The sequence below is a fragment of the Macrobrachium rosenbergii genome, chromosome 40 (assembly GCF_040412425.1).
Source record: "Macrobrachium rosenbergii isolate ZJJX-2024 chromosome 40, ASM4041242v1, whole genome shotgun sequence".
In the NCBI taxonomy this organism is placed as follows: Eukaryota; Metazoa; Arthropoda; class Malacostraca; order Decapoda; family Palaemonidae; genus Macrobrachium; species Macrobrachium rosenbergii.
In genome coordinates, this window is record NC_089780.1 from 7262666 (window position 1) to 7289999 (window position 27334).

General features: G+C 38.0%; 2 protein-coding genes across 2 annotated transcripts in view; one reads left to right on the forward strand and one right to left on the reverse strand.

Annotated features, from left to right (window-relative positions):
- The window catches only part of LOC136826005 (uncharacterized), a 37814-nt gene extending 29526 nt beyond the window's left edge, over positions 1 to 8288 (reverse strand). The window contains exon 1 of the mRNA XM_067082864.1: positions 8223 to 8288. Within this exon, the coding sequence (XP_066938965.1) occupies positions 8223 to 8288 (66 nt within the window). The remainder of the gene's footprint in view (positions 1 to 8222) is intronic.
- LOC136826085 (uncharacterized) overlaps positions 1 to 27334 on the forward strand; it is a 123334-nt gene that overhangs the window by 31314 nt on the left and 64686 nt on the right. The window lies entirely within an intron of this gene.

The following is a 27334-nucleotide window of genomic DNA, read 5'->3' on the forward strand; positions in this document are numbered from 1 at the left end:
CTTCAAATCCTTCTTCTTCCATAGGATGCGAGTAACGGAATCCTAAGGAATTCAAGAGGGATGAGGATGAGAATACTGAATGATTTATGCTTTGTGTAAGCTTTCTCTCCGGAGATGTGCAATGGAGGATGTGATAATCATTTTCAGGGATTTGAGAAGCTAATGATTTGCTGGGCTGACATGACATTTTAGGCAGTATGTTATAGATTTGAAGAGATAGAAATGTATATATATATATAGCCTATATATATGTATGTGTATGTATGTATTTATATATACTGTATACATATATACATATATATATATATATTATACACCTATTATTTGTGTTACAAATAACATGTATACTTATATACCCTGTATAGCAATACTGTCTCCATACATGTGTGTGCGCGTGTATGTGCGTGTGTATACATGTGTGTATGTGTGCGTGTTTGTGTCTGTTCGCTGTGAAAATGTACCAGCAGGACAATATCCCATATCAAGAGACACATACAGATTATATTTTCGTATGCTATCACTAAACAGGTCAGTGGGTCTGCCCCTCTCATCTGCCTCTTTAGTATTCCACTACTAGACGTACCTCTCTCTCTCTCTCTCTCTCTCTCTCTCTCTCTCTCTCTCTCTCTCTCTCTCTCTCTTTGTTAAAGTGACAAGTTGTCGCTTGGCGCTTAGTGATAACATTAACATATCATGTCAAAGAATGATTTGTACTGAATAACAGAACAGGTTTCTCTCTCTCTCTCTCTCTCTCTCTCTCTCTCTCTCTCTCTCTCTCTCTCTCTCTCTCTTGGGACGATACCCAGCTTTGTTGTCGACCTTAATCTGTTATAGGTTAAGCTTTCCTACTTGTGAATAACAATTCCAGTTATTATTATTATTATTATTATTATTATTATTATTATTATTATTATTGTTGTTGTTGTTGTTGCTATTATTATTATTATTATTATTATTATTATTATTATTATTATTATTATTCTGAAAACATTAACACATCACCAAATACCTTTACTATTATTATTATTATTATTATTATTATTATTATTATTATTATTATTATTATTATTATTATTATTATTATAACTGACACCTCTTCTTAATCACTTCCTGAAAGAACCAGCACACCTGTAATCACAGGTAATACATCTGTTCTAATTACAGTATCTTCGTGCATACCTGTTATCTGTGTTTGATATTCTTATTACAGGTGTGGCCTCAATTTTTTCTTTATTATTATTCTTCCTCCGTTGCTTTCTTTTGTAGTCTCTCTCTCTCTCTCTCTCTCTCTCTCTCTCTCTCTCTCTCTCTCTCTCTCTCTTCCCCAGGTAGGGCTAGGTGGAGGAGGAGGAGGAGGAGGAGTAGGAGGGGGAGGAGGAGGGAGGTAGCTCCTCCAAAGTTAACGGTTCCTTGAGCGAGAGAGTCCCGCTATATGCGGTATAGGAGTCAGCGGCCAGCCGGCGCGCTTCCCATTGTAAATACAAGGTATACTGTACAGTGTGTATATATATATATACGTATACATATACATAAATATATATGCATATGTATATATATACATACATTATTTATATATATATATATTTTTATATATATATATATATATATATATATATATATATATATATATATATATATATATATATATATATGAAATTGGGTTACGTTGTGTGAATATGCGGTTATATTTGTTATATATCTGTTCTCTCTCCTTAAGGTCAAACATATGTTTATGCATGTGCGGTTTATGTTGCTGCGTGTTCGCATTCTATCATTTTATATTTGCACGTTTTTTTTTTTTTTTTGGAGCGTCAGCCCACCTCGGCCTGTTTTGTTGAAATATGCTGTGTACTACATTCCATTTTAATGTTTGTAACATTTCTCAGCTTCATTAAACATTTATTTCATTTCTGAGCAGTCCGTCAGTTGTGTATTTGTGTGTTTGTGTGTGTGTGTGTGTGTGTGTGTGTGTGTGGACCCTACTTCCTCAGAAAGAAACACTGGTCTGTGCTGAATTTTAAATTGTTTCATTTCCGTCGTTTTACTATCATATCTCAACTCTTCATTATCAAAGCTATATAATTATGACTTTCATCCGTCTGTCAAACTTAGCAACCTCGGTCCAGATGAGTGTCACCCTTTTTTTTTTATTGCTTTCATCAATATTTTTATTTTCTTCTGATCAGCCATTTCAGATTCTGAAGGAAAAGTTTGATTTCATCATTCCTTGGATCCAGATCTCAGCCATTAAATCCTTCGCCTCTTATTATACTTATATATATACACGTTACACCTAATAAATGCTCCTCTAATTGAAGTCTCTCTCTCTCTCTCTCTCTCTCTCTCTCTCTCTCTCTCTCTCTCTCTCTGTGCCTACAGTCACTCCAGGTGTTGGAAGAACCTAGACGGAACTTTACAGCAACGGCTGTTTTATGGTCGAGTGTTGGAACTTGGTCCGAAGATGACCTGTGGTTCTCTTTCCTTTGGGTCGACAGGTGCGATTATGCTATTCAGAATAGTCTCTGAGGTTTCGTCAGCTCGTGGTCTGATTTGGTTTGATTATTTGATATTCTGTAATGCCTGGAATTCGTGTTGGATAAAGGGTTGGTTCGTGATTGAGTTATTTCAATCTTTCGTCTTTTCGTGAATATTAAGATTTGATTTTTTGACGCTAGGTGATGCCTGGAATTGGTGTTGGATAAAGGGATGGTTTGTGGTTGAGACATTGCAGTCGTTTTATGAATATTTGTCTGTTTTGCGTTTATTACAATTGAAATTTTGCCTAATAATGCACTGTTATTATGGTTAACTTAATACTCAGGCTCTGTTTTCATTATAAAATGCATAAGAAGGGAATTGACTTACATTTTCATTATAAAATCCTTTGTTTTCACTATAAAATCTATTAGGGAAACAGTAAAGGTGACAAAAATTTCCCCTGTGGCACCTCACCAATTAGAGACTCCAGTGCAATAATTGTTGGTCATATGACTGATAATCACTGTTACTGTTATAAACGCAAAATAAAATCTACATTAGTTTCTTCCAAATTGATTAAATATTATACAGAGAGTGCAAGACTTCTCTCAGCTCATGCGTGACAAATCTCTGATTAAAAATTTACAACACATGGTTAATTTCTTCATTTTAAAAATCTCTTATAATTTAGGTATTCAGTTTTAGCTTTATATTCAGCTCAGTACTCTGTGATATCCCTACGAGACTTGTTACCAACATACGTAAACATTCTCAGCTTTGCATGGAAAGTACTCTCTTGTTATTCCACAATCGTGTGTCGGGTAAGATTTCACCTCTTGAAACGTCAGAGAGGCATAAGCAATTGCTAGGCTACTCTCTCCTTTCAATAAAAACCCTCATTTTCAACAGGACACGAGAATCATTAAAGAGTGTTTATGGCAACACTGGATGGGTGCGTTCAACTTGAAAATATAGGAAACAAAAAACTGCTTTGATACATCCTAACATTTCCCGTATATGACGAATGACATAATTAGTGGTTCCGAGTCAAATTATGTTGTTACGTCTCTCTCTCTCTCTCTCTCTCTCTCTCTCTCTCTCTCTCTCTCTCTCTCTTTAGAGAAAGCTCTACAGTTCTTTGACATCTTCATGCATGCTTGCGCATAGGCTGCTGAAATGTTTGCTGGTAGGTCCTTCGTGCTTGTTCGCTGACTCTTGTGTTTACTGAAAACCTGAGGTAGAGTGTTCTTCTTCTTCTTTTGAATCGTGATTGGTTCCCTGCCATATATTTCCGTGTGTGTTGATGTATATGTATATATATGATACAGATATATGTAAATATATACATATATTTTCATTTATATTATATATATAATTATACATGTATATATGCATACTTATGAATACATTCATAACATACGTATACACTTAAAACTAGCGGTTTTATTTATGCATCATCATAATTTTTTTTAAACATTATTATTTTTTCTTGGCGTTTTCACGGATCGTTGGAGACGATCCGGGATTTTTGCTCCGTCGAAAATAATTTTCATCTGATTCAGTTTTAGTTTTTATCGGATTTCCTTTTATTTCTTATTTTATTATTCTGTAAAAGAAAACTATTGTGCCGGATTTTTCTGCCCGTCCGCACCTTATTCTGACCTCACTTCTCCTGTCCGCCCTCAGATCTTAAAGACTACTGAGGCTAGAGGGCTGCAAATTGGTATGTTGATCATCCACCTCCATTCATCAAACATACCGAATTGCAGCCCTCTAGCCTCAGTAGTTTTGATTTTATTTAAGGTTAAATTTAGCCATAATCGTCCCTCTGGCAACGATATAGGCCAGGCCACTAGCGGGCCGTGGTTAAATTTTCATACAGCGTTATACCGAGACCGCCGAAAGATAGCGAGTAGAAATAATATATCTGCTTAGTTGCTGGGATCAGAATTGGATTAAAATTCGCCCCCAAATTCTCATAGAATTTCCATAGAATTCTCATAGAATTTTCATTATCTTCCACACGTACAAAGTCAGAAAGAGATACCGGTTCCATACTCGTATAAATTCCAGCGTGGCAATTCTCGGTCCGAGACTCGTACATAATTATTTCACACGTACCGAACACCCAAACGGTTATATACTCGGGAGATACCGGTCAATATCTCCCACCCTCGTAACCTATTGGAGCAAGGAATGTCGCCGAAATTCCTCATACACACACACACACACACATACACATACACGGGTACGCAAATACACTAGCGCATGCTCACGCGCGTGAGATTCGAGATTGCTTGCTATAACGGTGCTGCAGTCTTGGTCGCTGGGTGGTCGTTTGTTGTGCTAGGACGCTCTCTCTCTCTCTCTCTCTCTCTCTCTCTCTCTCTCTCTCTCTCTCTTAGAATTTCACATAGTAGAGGCACGGGTAAGCCTCACAAGTCTCACAGCCTATAAACCTTATTTTTGTGACACGGTGTCTCTGATATAGGTTTGCATGGGAATTCTTGAACTGTTGTTTATACAGTTATTATTATTATTATTATTATTATTATTATTATTATTATTATTATTATTATTATTATTATTATAAGTAGGGAAATATTTCCGTACTCTTTAGAGGTCAATATTATTATTATTATTATTATTATTATTATTATTATTATTATTATTATTATTAAGTATAATTTTATAAGTAAAAATTCAAAATATCCTTATCATACAAACTATTATTATTATTATTATATATATACATACATAGACAGGTCAAATAAAACCGTGCAATCAAATACTACAGTCAAATGTAAACAAACTCTTCTTCTTCTTCGGCAACAACACGAGGAATTCAGAGCAAAACCCGGACCAGCCTTTCACCCGTGAACCAGACGATATAATATGTACTTTCGTTATAGCGATAAGTCTCTTCGCTTAGCCACTCGCTAATTGCTGCTGTTACGTTCCTTGGCAAGTTGGGGGGGAGGGAGAAAGGGAGGTTTAGGGGTTCTCAACTGAAGGGAAACAGCACGAAGAGAATGACTTCTTTGAGTTTTTTCCGAGAGGAAATAAAATAGCAACGCCCTGCGTGGAGAGATTAAGATCTTGTGCGTTTAAGTGAAGTTCTGGTATTTTCCAGTATGATTTCTTTGTTGATTTGTTCTCTGACTTACTAATTAATAAATCGATTAAGTAATATATTATTTATCTATGTATTGACTTGCTTTTTTTTTTATTTATCTGCTCGTACGTCCTAGCATAACTTTTCTTTGGCTCGCAAACAAATACGTCAAAGTAACTAACATGACAATCCAATTAACTACAGAGAGAGAGAGAGAGAGAGAGAGAGAGAGAGAGAGAGAGAGAGAGAGAGAAATGGGAAAAGGAAAATGAAATTGAAACGTTTCAATTTTTAGATGCTCCACATATACAGGAACGTGAGAGAGAGAAGAGAGAGAGAGAGAGAGAGAGAATAATAATAATAATAATAATAACAATAATAATAATAATCTAAACAGAGATGAATTGAACAGGAATCTTGAAAAAAATCCTGTTTCATTAACTTACGATATCTCAAATCCTTTTCCTCGACGATCCCCGAAAAGTAGGACGGCCAGGATCAGGGCCGCTCCTGAGATCGAAGGATGGGCGTACCTTGTCTCGTGGGCGTACACGCTTCATTGCCCGCCAACGCGTGCGTTCATAGCACCTCTTAAGACGCGTCTGGGAGTTAGTCTCCTAAGGAATTTGTGTTAATGGTTAACGATATTTTTCTTAGTTAGGACTTGGACGATTAGGATCTGAGATGTTCTCTCTCTCTCTCTCTCTCTCTCTCTCTGTTATAATTGATTTCGTTAGCTACAATACACTCTCTCTCTCTCTCTCTCTCTCTCTCTCTCTCTCTCTCTGTTATAATTGATTTCGTTAGCTACAATACACACCTACCTCTCTCTCTCTCTCTCTCTCTCTCTCTCTCTCTCTCTCTCTCTCTCTCTCTCTCTCTCTCTCTCTCTCGGGCCTTATTGACTGGTTTCGTTAGCTGGCTTGCTCATCTACCGTCCATTCTCTCTCTCTCTCTCTCTCTCTCTCTCTCTCTCTCTGATATAACTGATTTCGTTAGCTAAAGTACACATGTATCGTCCACTGTCTCTCTCTCTCTCTCTCTCTCTCTCTCTCTCTCTGACATAATTGATTTCGTTAGCTAAAGTACACATGTACCGCCCATTCTCTCTCTCTCTCTCTCTCTCTCTCTCTCTCTCTCTCTCTCTCTCTCTCTCTCTAAAACACGCACGCATCGAAATCTTCTTCATTCTCATATATGCATAGCTGTCCATCTCCTTAAACAAACCAGCGGCCAGCGTCACGTTAAAACTCATCAGTCATGTTTTGAATTGTTCCTAAGAAAAAAAAAATACGGACACGTACAAGACACGAACTTTACTTGTACGTAACTGGTCTTACACCCTCCACCAATCACAGCTGACTCACTCACTCACTCACTGTACGTGATGACGTCACGCGGTTGATATAGTGATTGATGGTGATTGATTGATGCTCACAGTGAGTGACTTGCTTGAGATGGGAGGCTGGGATGATGACGTCATGTCACTATATTCTTGGGGGGAGGGGGTTTTCCGTATTTTAGGGCATTGTCACTGTCATCTTCTTCATTGTTATTGGTTTTATAGTGATCATTGTCAGTGATGTAGTTTCATTGTAATTATGCTCGTATGTATATATATGTTATATATATATATATATATATATATATATATATATATATATATATATATATATATATATATACTGTATATGTACGTATGTACATATACAGTATATATGTATATATATATGTATATATATAGTTTTATTTTACAGAAACCTAAAAGCATAAAGCGTAATTTATTCAAATTCACCAATTTTGCAATATTTATTGTAAGGACATTGAACGACATCGAATCATAACGGTTTTATTAAGAAAGTATCACATATCATAAAAACATTTAGCCATTTGGAGAAAGCTAATGATTTTTCATATATGCAAACAATTACACTGAGGATAGTTGTTCAGACCCGAAAGTATTCCGTCCTCTGAATGAACATTTATTATTATTATTATTATTATTATTATTATTATTATTATTATTATTATTATTATTATTATTATTATTATTATTATTATTCAGAATATGATGAACCCTATTCATATGGAACAAGCCCCCCAAAAGGTGCCATTGACTTGAAATTCTTAAGCTTCCAAAGAATATCATGGTGTTCATCCGAAAGAATCAACAGAAGGTAATAATATGATAAACAGAAAGAGATCAGTTATCAGAAAAGAGAAAAGAATAAATAAATAAATAAAAATGTAAGTAAATTATAAAACACGAGGAGAAAGGCTTTGTGGTATTAATGGATTGCATCCTCGCTTGAATAGTTGCGGTTCCTGATAAAATAGGGAAGATAGTCCAACGCCTTTTGTGCATAATGGCGACTACAGAGAGACACAGAGAGAGAGAGAGAGAGAGAGAGAGAGAGAGAGAGAGAGAGAGAGTAACAACTCCTAGTCACTTCCTATCAATACGGGATTCGTCGTCGTGACCGGGGAATTGGGCCATTGACCTACCCTGTATCTGTACCGTATTGGTACCGTGTCAATACCGTATCATTGCCGTTTAATGCCCAATTTTCCTGGAAGTGGATATATAGGACGTTTTGCTGCTGCTATAGTTCCGTTTCCTCTTCCATACCTTTCTGGAAATCTCCGTCCTGGAACGGAGTCTGTGACCTTTGATGTTGCGACACCAGTCGGGCATTGAGTGTGTTTGAGTCTAGGCTTAAATTCTAGTTTCAAATTGTGATTCCTTTGGCTATTTATGTACTAATTCAAAATCTGGGGATTAAATGCGTTTAAATCCACATTGAAATTGTTGCTAGTCTGATGTGAATTCTCTTTTAGCTGTTGTTGTCAATGGAAGAGCTATTGACTGATAATTCATTTAAATGATTGTAATTAGTCTGAAAGCAACAATCAGCAAAAGCTTACAGTTTCCTTAATGTCAGCTGAAAGATGCTGAGATTGCTCTCCCAACTGAAATCCTTTGGAATTCATGTTAAAGGATTAAGTAGACCTTGGATCCTATGTCCTTAAGCCACAGTAAGCTTAGGACTTTATTCAAGGGCTAGGGTAGGATTAAGGTTCGCTTGTTGTGGGTCTAAATTAAGCCTAAGGCGCACAAAGTTGTGGTTAGGCCTAGGACTTCCATGCTATGGACGTAAATTAGGACTAGGCGTCTCTTATTCAGTAAACCTGAGATTTTATCGTTCAATGGCTAGGGTTGGCTTAGGGCTTTCTAGTTGTCGATCTAGATTAGGTCTAGGGAGCTCTGGGTTGTGGTTAGACCTAGGACTTCCATGCTCTGGATGCAAAGTAGGACTAGGCATCTCTTGTTCTAAGGGTAGATCTGTGCTTTCGTGTTCTGGGCCAAACATCGGCCCAGTGGGTTCTAGCTCGTGTTCTGTATCTTTTTCTGGGTCAAGAGTGAACTTAGGGTGCTTCTGTTTTAGGTCAACAGAAGGGTTAAAACTGTCGTGCCCTAATCTGAATGTAGGATTTCTCGTTGGACCCAAATCCTCTGCTATATGCAAGTGTTGTTTTGCATTGGGTCTTGGCGTTGCCAAGGGCAAGTAAGTCAGTCTTGAGTGAGATTCCATTTCACTTTGAATTGCAGGAGGTTCTTCCGCTACGAAAGGTGTCTGGGAAGGAAAGTGCTGGAAATACTGGAGTGTAAACCCACTGGAAGGAGGATTACCTGGTAGCTCCTGGAAAGATTGTGGTGGTGATAGGGTATATTCTGCAGGGCTGTGCTGCTCTTGTGACACTGTGGTAGGGTTAACTCAGAGAAGCAGTTGGTTGTGAGGTTAAGTCTGTCCAAAATGATGAGGATATGGTGTATGTAGATGCTGAGGATGCTGTCCTGGGGGACTCCTGAGTATCCTTTGATGTGTCCAAGTAGAGAGGACATTGGGCTTGGACTGGAAACACTGAACGTACCGGTCGCAGGTGTTGGTTCTTGTGAAGAAGATTCAGTTGGTAAGAAGTGAGCGTTTTCGTCTTTGGTTCTCTGACTCATGTTTGTTGAGCTGAAACTGTAATCATTATGTTCCTGCCTCCCAGATTTATTGCTTGAGTCCAAGTAACTTCTGTAAGGGGTATGGGCTCCTGGTTGCTGCTGCCCTGTGGTGAAAAGACGGTCTTCGAAAGTACCTGATGGTAACAAACCCACTGAACTTTGACCTGAATGCCCGCTTTCTTTAACAGAGCTCAGCTCGTGACTTGTAGTAGAGTCTTTGGGACCACTGGACCAGAATAGAGGACTCTTGTAACTAATGGAAGGTGGTGGCCAGATGCCAGCAGTAGTAGATGCATCAATTGTACTCTGATACTCAACTATATCAGGGGGCTGCTGGGTGCCACTGATGTTCCCAGTAGGGTAACCCAAGAGACTCGGCTGCATAGGTGCAAATGGCTGGCTGGAAACTGGAAACCCTTGAGTCTGACCATCTGGAATGTGGTACTTGGTGTCCTTAGCCTTTGTAAAGGTGGGTAAAGCATCTCTGATTTGGGTATTACTGACGTTCCCAGTAGGATAACCTAAGAGATTCGACTGCATCGGTACAAATGGCTGGCTGGAAACTGGAAGCCCTTGAGTCTGACCTTCTGGAATGTGGTGCCTAGTATCCGTGGCCCTTGTAAAGGCGGATAGAACTTCTCTGATTTTCTGGAGGTTATTCCTGTTGATGGAAGGTTGTGGTACAACCTGAGGCGCTGGATTTGAGTAGGCGTGGGTGGTGTCATAGTGGGCGGGAGGAGCTAGGTGCAACACTGTGGGCTGTGGGTGTGGGTCGGGATCTTCTTCATGGTCATCTGTTGCAGCCAGCCCGTGCCTGGAAGATTAAATCTGGATTTAATTACAATGTCCTTTTAATGCCTTTTTTTTTTAAGTTGTATATTTCAAGTTTTATTAAACTAAAAGCATTTTTACTCTGTAAAGAACTATATATTTCAATATAATAACGTGTTTCATATTTCATATTTTGTATCTAACAGATAAAGTTTTTATTATTTATAAAAAAACTAGTATTTTATAGATGTCAACTGTGGTATATTTATCAACAGTAATAATAATAATAATGAATTTATTATTATAATTATTATTATTATTATTATTATAAACTCAAAATAATTAATAATAATTTAATGACATGAAACACTAATGGATATTATTATTATTATTATTATTATTATTATTATTATTATTATTATTATTATTATTATTATTATTATTTTAATCAGAGACTGTCTCCTTCATAAATATTATGATTATAACTTTAGATATAGCCATTGGGAGCCAACGTAATATCGTATTTCGACGTATTTTGAAGAGGAAAAACTAAATTAATGAAAGTAACAGGAGGAGGAGATCTTATAAATCGACCCTTTGTCGAGCACAATAGAACGCGGCCGCAGGAATTCGTCTGCAGCTAATAAAACGCGCCCCAACCCCTTCTACTTCTTCTTCTTCTTCTTCTTCTTCTTCCTCTTCTTCCTCCTCCTTCTCATTCCTTCGATCATCAACACCCCTTCGAAATTGCTCCGCATTACGAGCGGATAACGTAATATAGATCTAATATATTCTGCCCCGGCACATGAGAGAGAGAGAGAGAGAGAGAGAGAGAGAGAGAGAGAGAGAGAGAGAGAGAGAGAGAGATATAGAAACCCCGCCTCCACTAAGTCAACACGGCCCTCAAGATACGCCATAATTCAGCCTCGCATAAAAGAAGAGAGAGAGAGAAGAGAGAGAGAGAGAGAGAGAGAGAGAGAGAGAGAGAGAGCCCATAAATCCTCTCGACTGAGGCCCAGCTGTCCGAAGGCGAGGGCCCGAGAAGAAGATGATGATGATCACTTACGGCGCCCCGGACAACAAGGCTCACTGTTGTTGTTGATGTTGCTTCTACTCTTCTTCTTGAGGCTGAATGGCTCACCCCCGGGGCACCCTCCCTCGTTTTTTATTTGATTAGCAGAGTGTGGTGGCTCTCTCTCTCTCTCTCTCTCTCTCTTCTCTCTCTCTGGTTAACCGCCAGAGCGATAATACCAGAGAATATTCGCCAAGGTCTAAAAATTCGCTTCTCGATGAGCCGGACCGCGCGTCGATCAGGAGTCAAATTTGGCGCGAAGGTTTCGCGCGCGTTTTCTGGCCTTAGAGATTTCATCCTCATTAAACACAGGAGCTCGCTCTTTGTAACAAACGACGTGTTACGGCTGCGGAGTAGCCTTAAGGAGCCTTTCTTATCGGGGTCTACGAGACTCCAGAGGCTCTTGTGTAGCTCAGGAATGAAGAGAGGAGAGAGATAAGAATATTATTTCACCCGAGGAGATTGGCATAGAGATTGGGGGCGCGAGTTAAGTGTTTAGAGCGATTTTCTACCCAAATTGCCAGGTTGATTTTGAAGTCAGGTGCGGATCGTATTTTGTTTCAGGTTCAAAGGTTCAAAGAGGTCCGTTCTTTTCCGAATCTTAAAGAGGCATTTGATCCGCCTTATAAAAAGCTGATTAGATTCTAATAAAGATATGAGGGTGCGTTTATGATTTGACGTAATGATGCAAATATATTATGTATTACGATTACGGATGAAGATTTATTTTTATGTTCATATCGTCATGGAGACGAAATATATGAATTATTATTGCAGCTTGATCTTTGTTTTTCATTCTTCTACCATTCTTATCTCTCTTCTTCATCACCTTTCTATTTCTGTCGGTTACTTCTTACAGAGAAAGATGATTTTACTTATGTATATTGTCATGAAGAAGACGAATTATTCTAAAGATTACTGCATCTCAATCTTCATTTTTTTTCTATCTTCTACCCATCTTATCTCTGCATCATCACCTTTCTATTTCTGTCGGTTACTTCTTACAGAGAAAGATGATTTTACTTATGTATATTGTCATGAAGAAGACGAATTATTCTAAAGATTACTGCATCTTAATCTTCATTTTTTCCATCTTCTACCCATCTTATCTCTCTCGCATCATCATCTTTCTGTTTACACACCCCAAAAATTGACGCTTACCCAACCCATCTTCAAGTCCATGAGGACGTCATCAATTTTACCCCTCTCTCTCTCTCTTTCTCTCTCTCTCTCTCTCTCTCTCTCTCTCTCTCTCTCTCTCTCTCTCTCTCTCTTTATCTGTAATCACCAGAGCAACTGAGACCCGTGTAAATACCGCCGGGCCATCCACATCCAATTTTAGACGCGTCCTTATCTCTATGATATCCGCTACGAACGGGACTTATTTCGTTGCAACACTGAAACAATAATATTGTTCCTCCCTCCTTGTCTTAAGTGGCAATGGGCGAACTTGGGGAGGCGTTTAAAAAGGAGGTTTCTCTCTCTCCTGCTGTTTACGGGGTTGTCGTGGCGTTGAGGTTGAGTCTGGAGGTTGATGAGGAGTGTGGTTTTAAGTTTAACTTTGGGGTTTGATTAGGGTTGTGTGCTGAAGTTTGTCATTTCAGATTCAGGTTGAAAAGGGCTTTCTTGCTTGCTGTTGTGGGGTTGTGGGGTTGAGGTTGAGTCGGGAGGTTGATGATTTAACTTTGGGGTTGTGAGGAGTGTAGGTTGTGACTGGGATGTTGTGAGGTGGAGTTAGATGATTCTTGATTACAGCCATGAATGGATGAAACCGAGTTGTGAGAAAGAATGAGTGAGAATTTGGGTTATAGATTTCGACAAGAGTCGTGTGTTGTAGGAGAAATGTATAAGAATCCAGGGTTGTGATGAATGTAGGTTGTGACAGATCTCTTGTGAGTGAGGTTGTATGAACGTTGATTATAACCAAGACAGGACAAGACCTGAGTTGTGAAAGAGAATTAGTGAAGATTTTGGTTATAGACACAAGCGTTAAGTGTTGTAGAATAAATTTAGAAGAATCCAGGGTTGTGATGAATGTAGGTTGTGACTGATCTCGTGTGAGTGAGGTTGTATGAACGTTGATTACAACCGTGACAGGACGAGACCCGAGTTGTGAAAGAGAATGGGTGAACATTTGGGTTATAGATTTAGACATGCGTTGTGCTGTGGGATGAATGTAGAAGAATCCAGGGTTGTGATGAATGTAAGCAGGTTATGGCTGAGATTTTGTGAGTGAGGTTGTAGACTGGAGAAGGGAATTCTTATGTTCTTGTTGATTACAACCGTGACTGGATGAAACCCAATTTATGAAAGAGAATGATGAAGAAACAAGTTGGTTATAAATTTGGGCAAAAGTCCAGTGTTGTAGGCTAACTTTAGAAGAATCCAGGGTTGTGACGAATGTAGGTTGTAACTGATCCCACAAGAATCTCAAATTACTGTTGACGCTAGATTTCTAGATGTTGTGGAAAGACTTGAATTATGGACGAGTGAATTTGAAGAGACAGATTTTATGGCTGCTGTAATGAATCGATCAGGATACGAGTATTGCTTTTTTTTTTAGTGGGGGGTTATAGGGGGGTTGTGGAGGGGTTGTGGGGTGATGTGGGAGGGGTTAATGAGTATGATGGAAGGGAAGTTTTAAGTGTTTACGATCGGTCTGTGTTTTTTTTGAATGATTATTGTGGGTTTTATGCCTCTCTCTCTCTCTCTCTCTCTCTCTCTCTCTCTCTCTCTCTCTCTCTCTCTCTCTCTGCAGCGCTACTTAAAACAGCCAGGGGCTTCATAATCCTAATCCTGCTGAGTGGAATCTGAGAGAGAGAGAGAGAGAGAGAGAGAGAGAGAGAGAGAGAGAGAGAGAGAGAGAGAGAATGCAGGTGGCGGGGGCAGAAGTACTTCATCTGTGTCTTATGACCTTATAGAGATAGGAACACGCCATGGGGTGATGAGAGAGAGAGAGAGAGAGAGAGAGAGAGAGAGGGTGGGTGGGTGGTGGGCTTGCGTTATGCACTTTGTAGATATGTCAATGTGCACCCAAGATGTTTGAATGAGAGAGAGAGAGAGAGAGAGAGAGAGAGAGAGAGAGAGAGAGAGAGAGAGAGAGAGAGAGAGCTAATTTGTTAATAAGTATGGCAGAAAGAAAAATAGTTTGCTTATATAACAATAAAGAGAGTTTAAGAGATATAGGGCCAATTATGGAGAGAGAGAGAGAGAGAGAGAGAGAGAGAGAGAGAGAGAGAGAGAGAGAGAGAGAGAGAGAGAGAGAGAGCTAATTTGTTAATAAGTAGAGCAGAAAGATAAATAGTCTGCAGAAATATAATAAAGAGAGTTTAAGAAATGTATGGCGAATACGTCCGTATGAGAGAGAGAGAGAGAGAGAGAGAGAGAGAGAGAGAGAGAGAGAGAGCGATCTACACGTATTTACCAAAGTCATGGTACGAAGGTATCGATTATACGTGTACCCTTTGCTGGTATAGACGATCCATTCCACTTATGAATGAAGTTTTTATTTTTTTCCTTGCGTCATAAACACTCCTTCTCTGGTTTACGTAACTGTACTAGGTGTTAGTTCTCTCTCTCTCTCTCTCTCTCTCTCTCTCTCTCTCTCTCTCTCTCTCTAAAATAAAATCTCTGACACATTAACAATTCGTCAAATACTTCTGCTGATGTTTTAACTCTCTCTCTCTCTCTCTCTCTCTCTCTCTCTCTCTCTCTCTCTCTCTCTCTCTCTCTCTCTCTCTCAGAAATAAAATCTCTGACACATTAACAATTTGTCAAATACTTCTGCTGATGGTTTAACCCGCCCCCTCTTCTCTCTCTCTCTCTCTCTCTCTCTCTCTCTCTCAGAAATAAAATCTCTAGCACAATAATAATTTGTCAAATACTTCTACTGGCTAATACGTTAACTCTCTCTCTCTCTCTCTCTCTCTCTCTCTCTCTCTCTCTCTCTCTCTCTCTCTCTCTCTCAGAAATAAAATCTCTAGCACAATAATAATTTGTTAACTCTCTCTCTCTCTCTCTCTCTCTCTCTCTCTCTCTCTCTCTCTCTCTCTCTCTCTCAGAAATTTAGTCTCTAACACATTAAAAATTTGTCAAATACTTCTGCTGATTTGTTAACTCTCTTTCTCTCTCTCTCTCTTCATCCATTCTTTCAATCTTCCTCTCTCTCTCTCTCTCTCTCTCTCTCTCTCTCTCTCTCTCTCTCTCTCTCTCTCTCTCTCTCTCTCTCTCTCTCAGCCCCGTCGTTAACCAACTGTTTATATACTTGAGGACCCGAGTGTCTATAGTTACAGCTATCACTCCTATAATTAGGTAACACTTAATTTAATTATTTAATTTCCTGCTGTGACTTATATCCTGTCAAATTGAAATCAAGGGTCATGCCCTTTCACCCGAGTTCGTCTTCGTATTTTCGCAATCTCGTTGCGTCCTTACGCGCGCGCGCAACCACGCACATACGCATACATAAATATGTTTGTATGTATATGTATATTAATATATGTGTATATATATATATATATGTATGTATATATTTATATTAAAGGACGGTTTTATATACGTGCTATTTTAGAGAAATAATGATTTAATGTATCTTTTAAAAAAAATAGAACATGATTGGATATGTTCAGAGAGAGAGAGAGAGAGAGAGAGAGAGAGAGAGAGAGAGACAGTGAGAGAGAGAGAGAGAGAGAGAGAGAGAGAGAGAGAGAGATTCTTTATAATTTAATCTCATTAGATATTTAGACGTAGAAAGATAGATTTACAACTTAATTCAACAGAGAGAGAGAGAGAGAGAGAGAGAGAGAGAGAGAGAGAGAGAGAGAGAGAGAAATCCTTTATGACTTAATCTCTCGAAATATAGGCACAGAGATAGATAGATTTACGACTTAATTCAACAGAGAGAGAGAGAGAGAGAGAGAGAGAGAGAGAGAGAGAGAGAGAGAGATCCTTTATGACTTAATCCCTCGATACGTAGACATAGAGATAGAGAGAAAGATAAATAGATAGATAACACCAACACACGTTAACCTCCTCAGCGCCAAAAAAAAAAAAAACAAATAACGTCCAGCAATAAAAGCCGAGACTTCACCACAGCCGCGAATTTTCAATCAAAATATCAAGAAGAAGAAGAAGAAGAAGAAGAAGAAGAAGAAGAAGAAGAAGAAGAGGGATTAGTTTGGCCAGGGCACCTCGAAACACCACCAAAGATTCCATTCTGTCTGCATCACTCACTTAGACTTATTGTTCTGGCGTAAGTGAGGTCTCAAAGACGAGGGTTCAACTTCGGGGCGTCGGAATTGCCAGAGGTCGCGCGATTGAGGGTGATTGAGGAAGGGCCAAGCAAGCAAGATGATTGCTAGGAGATTAGGGCCGGTGATTGATGATTGGGATCTTCAGATGTTGACTGGGGGGCGGGGACGGGGGGGGGGGGCTGGGTTTGTTGTCAATACATAATTCAATCTGTTGGATACTCCGTCATTTCCTAGTATCTGAATTTGGAACTTATCTTAGCTTGTGTTTTCCAAATTATTTATAGCAGTTTTTAAAACGTTTGAAAATTTTAGCTTTTGTTTTCCATGAAATGTTTATCTGAATTTGGAACTTATCAGTTTTCAAAACTGCTTATAGCAGTTTTTAAATTCTTTCCTTTTACGTTTGAAAACTAAGTAAAATAATAAGTTTTTTCCTTTGTTTCAACATGAAATCTTACGAGCGGAGTTTTGGGCTGAAAATTATTCATCAAAAAAGTTAATTTTCTATTCGTAGGAATATTCCTGGAAGTGTATTACTCCCGCGAGAAATTGACGCATGAACTAAGCGAACTCTCGTTGAATTCCAACCCCGCAGGAAACGACGGAAATTGAAAATGAAAATGAAAACGACATTACAAATCATCCGTCCAGATGATGACCTCATGTAGAGATAAACCCTCGATGAATAATTGAGGCGAAGAGCGTATTTAAACAATTCGCGTAAGTCGATCCGTTGAAGAAAAGCGTAAAAGCGGGAGGAAACGAGGTAATAGAAGACGACGTTCATTAAAATGGGAAGACTGTTTCCTCAGCCAATAATAAAAGCGCATCGGAGTGCGCTTGCGCGGGAGTGGGGGGCGGCGACGCGCCGTGTACAAACAGCCCTCTCCGAAGAATTATGACGCGGGTAAACACGCGTCTTGACTTTCATTGCTTACGTGAGCGATGTCCTACGGTTTCGGTCGGTCCTGGGACGTCCTGGTGATGGGCGTAGGGCGTGCGTCCGGTATCTTACGGTGCAGGACTCGTAGGGTTCTTATTTATATTATTTTAAGGATGAAGAATTAAAGGACATTACGTAGCGCATGAATTAAACGCTCGCGTCTAAAACTGGCGGAAAAAAAACGCGCGTCCAGAAACTCACAGAAAACGAAAACGCCCAGAAAACACGAAGCGCAGCGGAAAAATAAAACGCGCGGGAGGAAGGTTAGGAGTTGGGGGTGGGGATCGTTTCCCCCCCCCAACCCTACCCAAGCCAATATGAATGGCAGAAAGAAAAGCACATTGCGTGTTGAAGGCCCGATTGTGGGCACCGGGCAAATGATACGCGCGGGGCATATGATAGATAGAATGATGGTTTTTATTTTTTATTTTTTTTTCCGAGGAACGATAACAAGGCGATTTTCGAACCGCGCCGCGCCAAGTGCAACGCAAACAACGCGCGTTTGTTGGAGATGGCGGAATATTAATGATGGAAGCGATACCGCGAGGCGATATCTGATATTAAGTTAATAGTTTGTTGACATTGCCAGGCGTTAAGAGAGAGAGAGAGAGAGAGAGATAGAGAGAGAGAGAGAGAGGGAGAGAGGGAGGGTAGGGGGGAGAGAGAGAGATAATGACCAAATGCCTGCGAATATTGAGATAAGGCGAACCAACGCGTGCATGACATAGGACGGAAGAAAGAGAGAGAGAGAGAGAGAGAGAGAGAACAATAATAACTTTCTCCTCCCCTCTTCTCCCTCTCTCTCTCTCTCTCTCTCTCTCTCTCTCTCTCTCTCTCTCTCCCACTTCCTTGAAGGAAATTAAGAGATAACATCGAAATATACTAGAACGAGAGAGAGAGAGAGAGAGAGAGAGAGAGAGAGAGAGAGAGAGAGAGACTGAAACTCTCTGCAAGGCTGGAGAGAAAGCTATGGCGTTTCCATTTCATTCATGAAACGAAAATACTTCAGCCTCTCTCTCTCTCTCTCTCTCTCTCTCTCTCTCTCTCTCTCTCTCTTCACCATTCTTTCAATATTCACCTCTCTCTCTCTCTCTCTCTCTCTCTCTCTTCATCCATTCTTTCAATATTCACCTCTCTCTCTCTCTCTTTCTCTCTCTCTCTCTTCATCCATTCTTTCAATATTCACCTCTCTCTCTCTCTCTTTCTCTCTCTCTCTCTTCATCCATTCTTTCAATATTCACCTCTCTCTCTCTCTCTCTCTCTCTCTCTCTCTCTCTCTCTCTCTCTCTCTCTCTCTCTCTTTCATCCATTCTTTCAATATTCATCTCTTTCATCCATTCTTTCTCTCTCTCTCTCTCTCTCTCTCTCTCTCTCTCTCTCTCTCTCTCTCTCTCTCAAAACTGGACGAAATGGCTAGAAAAAAAAAAAATCCAATATGAAGAAACAGGATCTTTTGAGAGTTACGATAATGAAAATAATGATGATAATGATACGATGATAATGATGTGATGATGATGATGATGGCGTTGATAATGATGGAACAGTGAAGATAAAGAAGGGGTGGTGAAAAGGCCTGTTATTATTCTCGTTCACTTTGCCCGGATAATAACGTGCTGTTTATTTGGACGTCGGAAGGGAGAAAGAGAGAGAGAGAGAGAGAGGTGGTACAGGGAGAGAAAGAGGTAAGTGTAAAGACTGAAAGAATGGATGAAGAGAGAGAGAGAGAGAGAGAGAGAGAGAGAGAGAGAGAGAGAGAGAGAGAGAGAGAGAGAGGTAGAGAGAGAGGTAAGTGTAAAGACTGAAAGAATGGATGAAGAGAGAGAGAGAGAGAGAGAGAGAGAGAGAGAGAGAGAGGTGGGAGAGAGAAAGAGGTAAGTGTAAAGATTGAAAAGAATGGATGAAGAGAGAGAAAGAATGGAGAGAGAGAGAGAGAGAGAGAGAGAGAGAGAGAGAGAGAGAGAGAGAGAGAGAGAGAGAGAGAGGTGGGACAAGAAGAGAAAGAGGTGTGAAGATTGAAAGGGAGAGAAAATAAGAGAGAGAGAGAGAGAGTGAGAAAGAGAGACATACGATTGTTTCGAGGTAGCAAAATAATGAACAGAGAGAGAGAGAGAGAGAGATGAGATGCCGAGGAAGATTAATCAAACCTTCATCACGTTAGAACATCTGGTGTAAGTATCCTGGCCTCTCCTCTCTCTCTCTCTCCTCCTCTCTCCCCTCCCCTCTCTCTCTCTCCCTCCCCACCCAACCTCCGCCAAGACTGTAAATAATTATGAAGGAAGTTATGTTGATGATAACACTTTGATGATAAGCGTTGATGAGTCTGGCGCTGTTGATGAGAAGGCTCGCATTTTACTTTAAAAATTGCTGAAGAAGAGAAAAACAGTTGTAGGGAATTGGTTCAGTGATTCCGTTGGAATTGGCGGATCCGGAATTGAATCCAGTTAAAGAGATTCCTATTTCATTTTCATTATGATTGATCAATTTGGAGTCCATTGGAATAAATATGATTTTGCTCTGTCAAGTTTTTTATAATCGGATTTTAGGAATTGTCGAGTGATTCCGTTGGAATTGGCAGATCTGGAATTGAATCCAGTTAGATAGATTCCTATTTCATTTTCATTATGATTTATAAATAAAAATCCCATGAGAAAATAATATGATTTTGCTCTGTCAAATTGTCTAAAATCAGGAATTAAAAATTCTAATCGTATATTGTTGCATACTGGTCAGTGAATCGGGAATTAGAATTGACTGGAATTCAGGAATAGAACTGCAGTTGGCTCATTTGTTAGAAATTTGTTAGTTTTATCATTTAATTACGCTTTTATCTATTTATCTGTTAATTCGTTAGTCTATTTGTTCTTTTCTAAAAACTGATTTCTTTCCGTATTTCCTATATCCTTCTGTTACTTCTTTTCTAATGAACGCTGTAATCTTTGAAAGTTTGAATTTCAAGTCACTGGCCCCCGTGGTGAGCTTGCACCATATGAATAGGGTTCGTCTTATGAATAATAATAATAATAATAATAATAATAATAATAATAATAATAATAATAATAATAATAATAATAATTTCATTTGGTAAAATTTTCCTATCTTGAAAATTGAATAAACAGTTTTTTAAAGCGAAGTTGAAAATGCATAACAGATTTTGATACAATACTGTTGATTCTTATGTGAAATCTAACTTAACTATAAAATGACGCATTTTAGCTTCCTGGAAAGAAAACTGTTGTGTCGGATTTGTCTGTGCGTCCTCAGATCTTAAAAACTACTGAGGCTAGAGGGCTGCAAATTGGTATGTTGGTCATCCACCCTCCTATCATCAAACATACCAAATTGCAGCCCTCTAGCCTCTGTAGGTTTTATTTTATTTAAGGTTAAAGTTATCCATAATCGTGCTTCTGGCAACGATATAGGATAGGCCACCACCGGCCTGTGGTTAAAGTTTCATGGGCCGCAGCTCATACAGCATTATACCGAGACCACCGAAAGATAGATCTATTTTCGGTGGCCTTGATTACACGACGTACGGAAAACTCGATTGTGCCGAAGAAACTTCGGCGCATTTTTTACTTGTTTATAATGCCAAATGATTTGTTATTGTGGCCTGAAACTTATTGGTTGTAATAGGATTCTGGCAAAGAGTGAAAACTAATTTTCTGCACGCGAATAAAGTAGCTTTCATTAAGAATAAAACGCATAAGGATACATTAAGAGTTAATCTGACATCAAGCAACATAATTGGAACCCAAACATATATACAAAAAGAATGCACGAACTGCTTGCAACGCAAGCACGCGAATAAATCAGCTTTGATTAAGAATAAAACGCGTAAGGATGCATTAAGAGCTATCTGATGATATCAGACAATATAATTAGAACACAAGCATATATTTACACATCAATAAATTTCCATAGATTCTCATACACGGGGAATGTATGAACACTCGTCTCCTGAACTCCCAGTAAAAGAACACCATTTTCAAGAATTCCCGACAAACGGCCGAGACTCGGAATTGTGTAAATAAATTGCCTATTTCGGCCTCGAACCTCCTAACCACCAACACCCCCCCATTCTTAACCCTTAAGGAATGCAGACTATATAAGAATCAGGACTGCTCGGTTCTCGATTGAATTAACCTTGCGTTGTAGAGACACGGTCTCGAGTAGCATAAATAAAGATAAGAGCAATCAGCTTTACGAGGATCAGATATCACAAACCTCTGAATTGAAGCGAGTTGGAAGAAGAAGAGGAAGAAGAAGAAGAAGAAGAAGAAGAAGAAGAAGAAGAAGAAGAAGTAGAAGTAGAAGAAGAAGTGCGAATTATTATTATTTTGGCCGCGTTTGTCTTGACGTCAGCAGCGACGTATCCCAATCATCTTTTTCGGAGAGGGGAAGCTTTGGGGGCGGGGGGGGGGGGCGGGCGGAGGAAATCCGAGCTTTATTGAGGAGAGGGACTGATGTTATGCCTTCACATATAGAGGCGTCTCTTGTTGCCTACCTGTGTGCTTTCTACACTTATCTTTCTAAACATCTTACTTAACTCTCTTTCTACACTTATCTTTCTAAACTATCCTCTCCCTTCTTTCCCCCCAAACAAATTTCTAATTAGTTTTGCCTATTCAATCATCCTTTTGTCTAATCACCTTCATATTCTTGTCCCAGAACCTGGTCTTAGGTGATTTGTTTTCCACGTATATAATTGTTATTATTATATTCTTTCAAAGGAACGCCATATTCTTTGGAAGCTTGGATTTTTAAGTCAGTGGCCGCTAGGGATTCATCTTCTTTTCTTTAATAATAATAATAATAATAATAATAATAATAATAATAATAATAATAATAATAATAATAATAATAATAAATGATAATAATAATAATAACTGATCTCTTCATTCCGTAATTATTAATACTTTCTGTTACTTCTTTCAATGGCTCCTTTGGTGGTCTTGTTTCGTATGAACAGGGGTTCATCTTAATAATAATAATAATAATAATAATAATAATAATAATAATAATAATAATAATAATAATAATAATAATAATCTATTCTGAAAGATCTACCACTTGATTAGATAAAAAAGGGGGCGTGGTTGGCTAAACAACACTTGTAATTAAGAAGGTTTAAGTAGAAAAGGATATATATATATATATATATATATATATATATATATATATATATATATATATATATATATATATATAAACACATGACGTTGCACTGGGGCATTGCATTACCTAGACAGCCTCCATACAGAGAAGACGTCTCAGGATTGTTTCATTAATAATTATGGCCCTTATCAAAATACTGATTAAAAAGGACCTCTCATTCTCTCTCTCCCTTTATTCCCTTCCCCGGAACCCCTCGTGCCCCTCCCCCTCCCTCCCCCGGGTCTGTATTCCACTGGCAGGGGGGGCTAGGGGTAGGGGTAGGGGTAGGGAGACCAGATAATCCCCCCACTCCCCTCCCTCTGCTTCGAAGATACACGATCTGTTTATTTATCTATGATCTTATTAACTTGGTTTGTTTGCTTGCGTTGCTCTTGGATGCTCCTTCGTTTCTTTAAGTAGAATCTCTCTCTCTCTCTCTCTCTCTCTCTCTCTCTCTCTCTCTCTCTCTCTCTCTCTCTCTCTCTCTCTCTCTCTCTCTCTCTCTCGACCGATTAGATACACCTAATGTTCAGCGGAAAGGAACATATTCATTAACAAATTTTATTTGGTTACAGTTCCTTATTGTCATCTCTCTCTCTTCTCTCTCTCTCTCTCTCTCTCTCTCTCTCTCTCTCTCTCTCTCTCTAAAACTGATGGTGTTAATTGCTCATACAATTACTTTTAACATCTTTTTATAAACATTATAGATAAATAAAATTCCTGCACACAGTAGTTTCTCTCTCTCTTTCTCTCTCCCTCTCTCTCTCTCTCTCTCTCTCTCTCTCTCCTTTAATTCCGAATGAAATGACAAGTCTAAACTTATCTTAAGTAAATGAAGTAAACGAAATTCTCTTCGTAAAAGATTTAAATACTTTTACATTTATTTTACGCAGACTTGACTTTCTCAAAACTCTACGTGTTTTTCACACCACATATCGAGACTCCATCGGCTCCTTGGCAAATAATACGCTTTATTTTGACCTCAGTAATGTTCTAAATAAACATACTGTGACTTTTTAACCACGAGGTATGAGTATCTCGCTAAATAATTTTGTACATTGCGATGTTTCTCTTTGATCTAGCTGTGTGGAGTTAATTTTCTTGCTTTTTCGTTAGTAAGTGAATGCTCATTTATTTTTTATCTAGTTTAAAAGAGTTTTAGATTATTGTGTATTTAGCCCTTATGTATGTATGTGCATATACATACAGATATATATGTATATATGTATTAATATATATATATATACAGTATATATATATATATATATATATATATATATATATATATATATATATATATATATATATATATATATATATATATATATATATATATATATATATATATATATATATATATATATATATAAGTTCAATTTTGATTCTAAAACTCCGAGGCATAAAGGCTTCACACTGCAGCTAATTGGAAATAGATGGATGTGTCTCAGCAGGACGCCCAACCCTTCCTATTACGTGAATTGGATCTAACGCCGAAATTAGTGAATTGGAACCATTGCACCTTCACCTCACTCGCCCCCTCCCCCCCCGAATTCCATACACTCCCTCCATTTCCTTCCCTTCTCCTTACTCCTAGTATTCATTTCTCTCTTTCTTCTTCTTCTTCCTCTTCTTCTTCTTCTTCTTCTTCTTCTTCTTCTTCTTCTTCTTCTTCTTCTTTCGGAATTATGTCACGTAAATTTTATACAGAAATAAAATTACATTCCTAATTGACATAATTCTTTTCTTGCGCGCTCTATATCCGACTGAAAGACTTTAAAAGGCTTTCAGGACAACTCTGAACCGATAGAAGTTGTTCTATTTATTCTGCAATATATGTATGTATGTATATATATATATATATATATATATATATATATATATATATAAATTATATATATATATATATATATATATATATATATATATATATATATATATATATATATATATATATATATATATACACATGCAAGGGAGAGAGAGAGAGAGAGAGAGAGAGAGAGAGAGAGAGAGAGAGAGAGAGAGAGAGAGAGAGAGAGAACGAATTTGTGTATTGCAAGGAGATTGAATAAGCAACCCCATACCATTAAGGAACTGGGGGAAAAATTATAGGAATTTCTAGGAATTAACAGGAATTTATAGGAATTTGTAGGAATCTGATATCCTTCAAAATTTCTCCAGCAGTTTTAAAACAACATTCCAAGGATAAAAGTTACAGAAGAATGTTATATATAAAATATTCCTAAGTACTGACTTACCTCTTCAGGAGTGAAACAGTACTCTTCACAGGATTCTCCCTTCTGAGGACGTCTGTGAAGAGGAGGATGATATACACGGCGAAGGCGGCGTATGAGAGCATGCCCAAGGTGGCATCCAGCATCGGGTATACCGGAAAGAGCCTCAGGGCACGTTTCTCTCGATTTTGGGAATCAGAAACTCCATTACTATGAGTCACAGATGGCTGCCTTCGTTCTTCTGGGACCTGATAGAAAACGGGAGTCATCCCGACCCCGTTACGTTTTCTTGGAAAGAAAATGGGATGTTTGGCTCCTGAAGTCTCATGGAAAATGGGAATCTGCTGGCCATTATGAAGGACGCCCTCGTAGAAAATGGATTGAGTCTCTCCTTTGTTGAGTTTCTCAGGGAAAACGTGAGTTTTCTCTACACCCTGAGGTGCTGAATCATTGAAAACTGGCGGTTTATCTCCTCCATAAGATGAACTTTTAATAAAACGTCTCCAGTTTCATTTGCATCATGTGACCTCGAGTTCCTGAGGGTTGTTGATATTGGCAACACAAACAGTGTTGCCAGACACAAGTGAAAGAGATTCCTCAGTGGGTAGATCATGGCATTGTTGGCTGTACCTGGGAAATAAATTTCAAATTAAGATAATTAATTGTATATATATATTTCTTAATGGTTAATTATACGTGAAGGTTAAGGACTCTTAACCTTAAACCATAGATTAAAATACTGATATTTGGAAATAAATTTAGATATATGTTGCAATATTATTTTTGATTATTCTTATCAATTAGCTAGATTTTTTTCTGAGTACTTAATGGTTAGTTCTTTACCAAATTTAAAGAAATATTTTTATATTTGATTATATATATATATATATATATATATATATATATATATATATATATATATATATATATATATATATATATATATATATGTGTGTGTGTGTGTGTGTGTGTATGTGTGGGTATATATATACATATTATATATATGTATACATACACACATACATGTCTGTATGTGTACTTCACACGAACGTATGTACATTAAATACACGTTTATCAGTGGCGTGTTTAAAAATGGGCTGTTCAGTATCCATATGGCACTGTATCAAAAACATCAAGCACCATATGCACCATATGTTTGTTTTTTATCTATTTTGTCAGCAGACACCATATGTTTATTTTTTTTTTATTTTGTCAGCAGTACCATGCAAATACTGAAGTGGAAAATTTGACAAAAATCCGACCAGTTGTTACAAAACCTCTCTCTCTCTCTCTCTCTCTCTCTCTCTCTCTCTCTCTCTCTCTCTCTCTCTCTCTCTCTCTGAGTCTGGGTGAGTAAATTCATTAAAATGAATAAAAGCTGAAAAATATATAATATATAAATATATATAAAAAATGAATAAAAGTGTGGATTGACTGACTCTCTCTCTCTCTTTCTCTCTCTCTCTCTCTCTCTCTCTCTCTCTCTCTCTCTCTCTCTCTCTCTCTCTCTCTCTCTCTCTCTCTCTCTCTCGGTCTGGCGTGGCGACTTATAGGGATGATATACGATTAGTGACACAGCATTTATACATAACCTCAGTAAGGCGTAACTGTACGGTAATCAGCTGGAGAACAAATTTGCGGTACTTTTCAGGAAAACCGGATGAAGGGAGCTGAAGAAATTTTTGATATTGTTAACCGGTAAATTCATAATTTTTTATTATGTTAACTTGTAGATTTATATATTTTCATTTTTAATTTTTTTTTATTTCATTAAGTTGTAATGATTCTTTTAATTTTTTAAATTTTTTTATTTTATTAACCTGTAAAATTCTTTTAATTATTTTTTTATTTTATTAACTTATAATCATTCTTTTCCTTTTTTATTTTATTAACTTGTAATAATTCTTTGATTTTTTATTTTATTAACCTAATTTTTAAATTTTTTATTTTATTAACTTAATTTTTTCAATAAGTAAACAGCGTAGACGGAAAAAGAGGTCAAATTCTAAGTACGGAGGAAGAATCTGTTTTAAGAGTCAAGGAAGAAAGTTTTAGGAATGTTGGAAGATGTTCTAATTATCGGAGAAGAAAATATTAAGAAGCAATGAAGAAAGACTTAAGATTCTAGGAAGAAAGTCTTAAGAATCAAGAGAGACGTCCTAAGAATCAAAGAAGAAAGCTCTGAGAATCAAGGAAGAAAGCTTTGAGAATCAAGGAAGAAAGCTTTGAGAATCAAAAAAGAAAGTCGTAAGAATCAAGGAATAAACTTTTAAGAATCAAGAAAAAAAGTCTGATGAATCAAA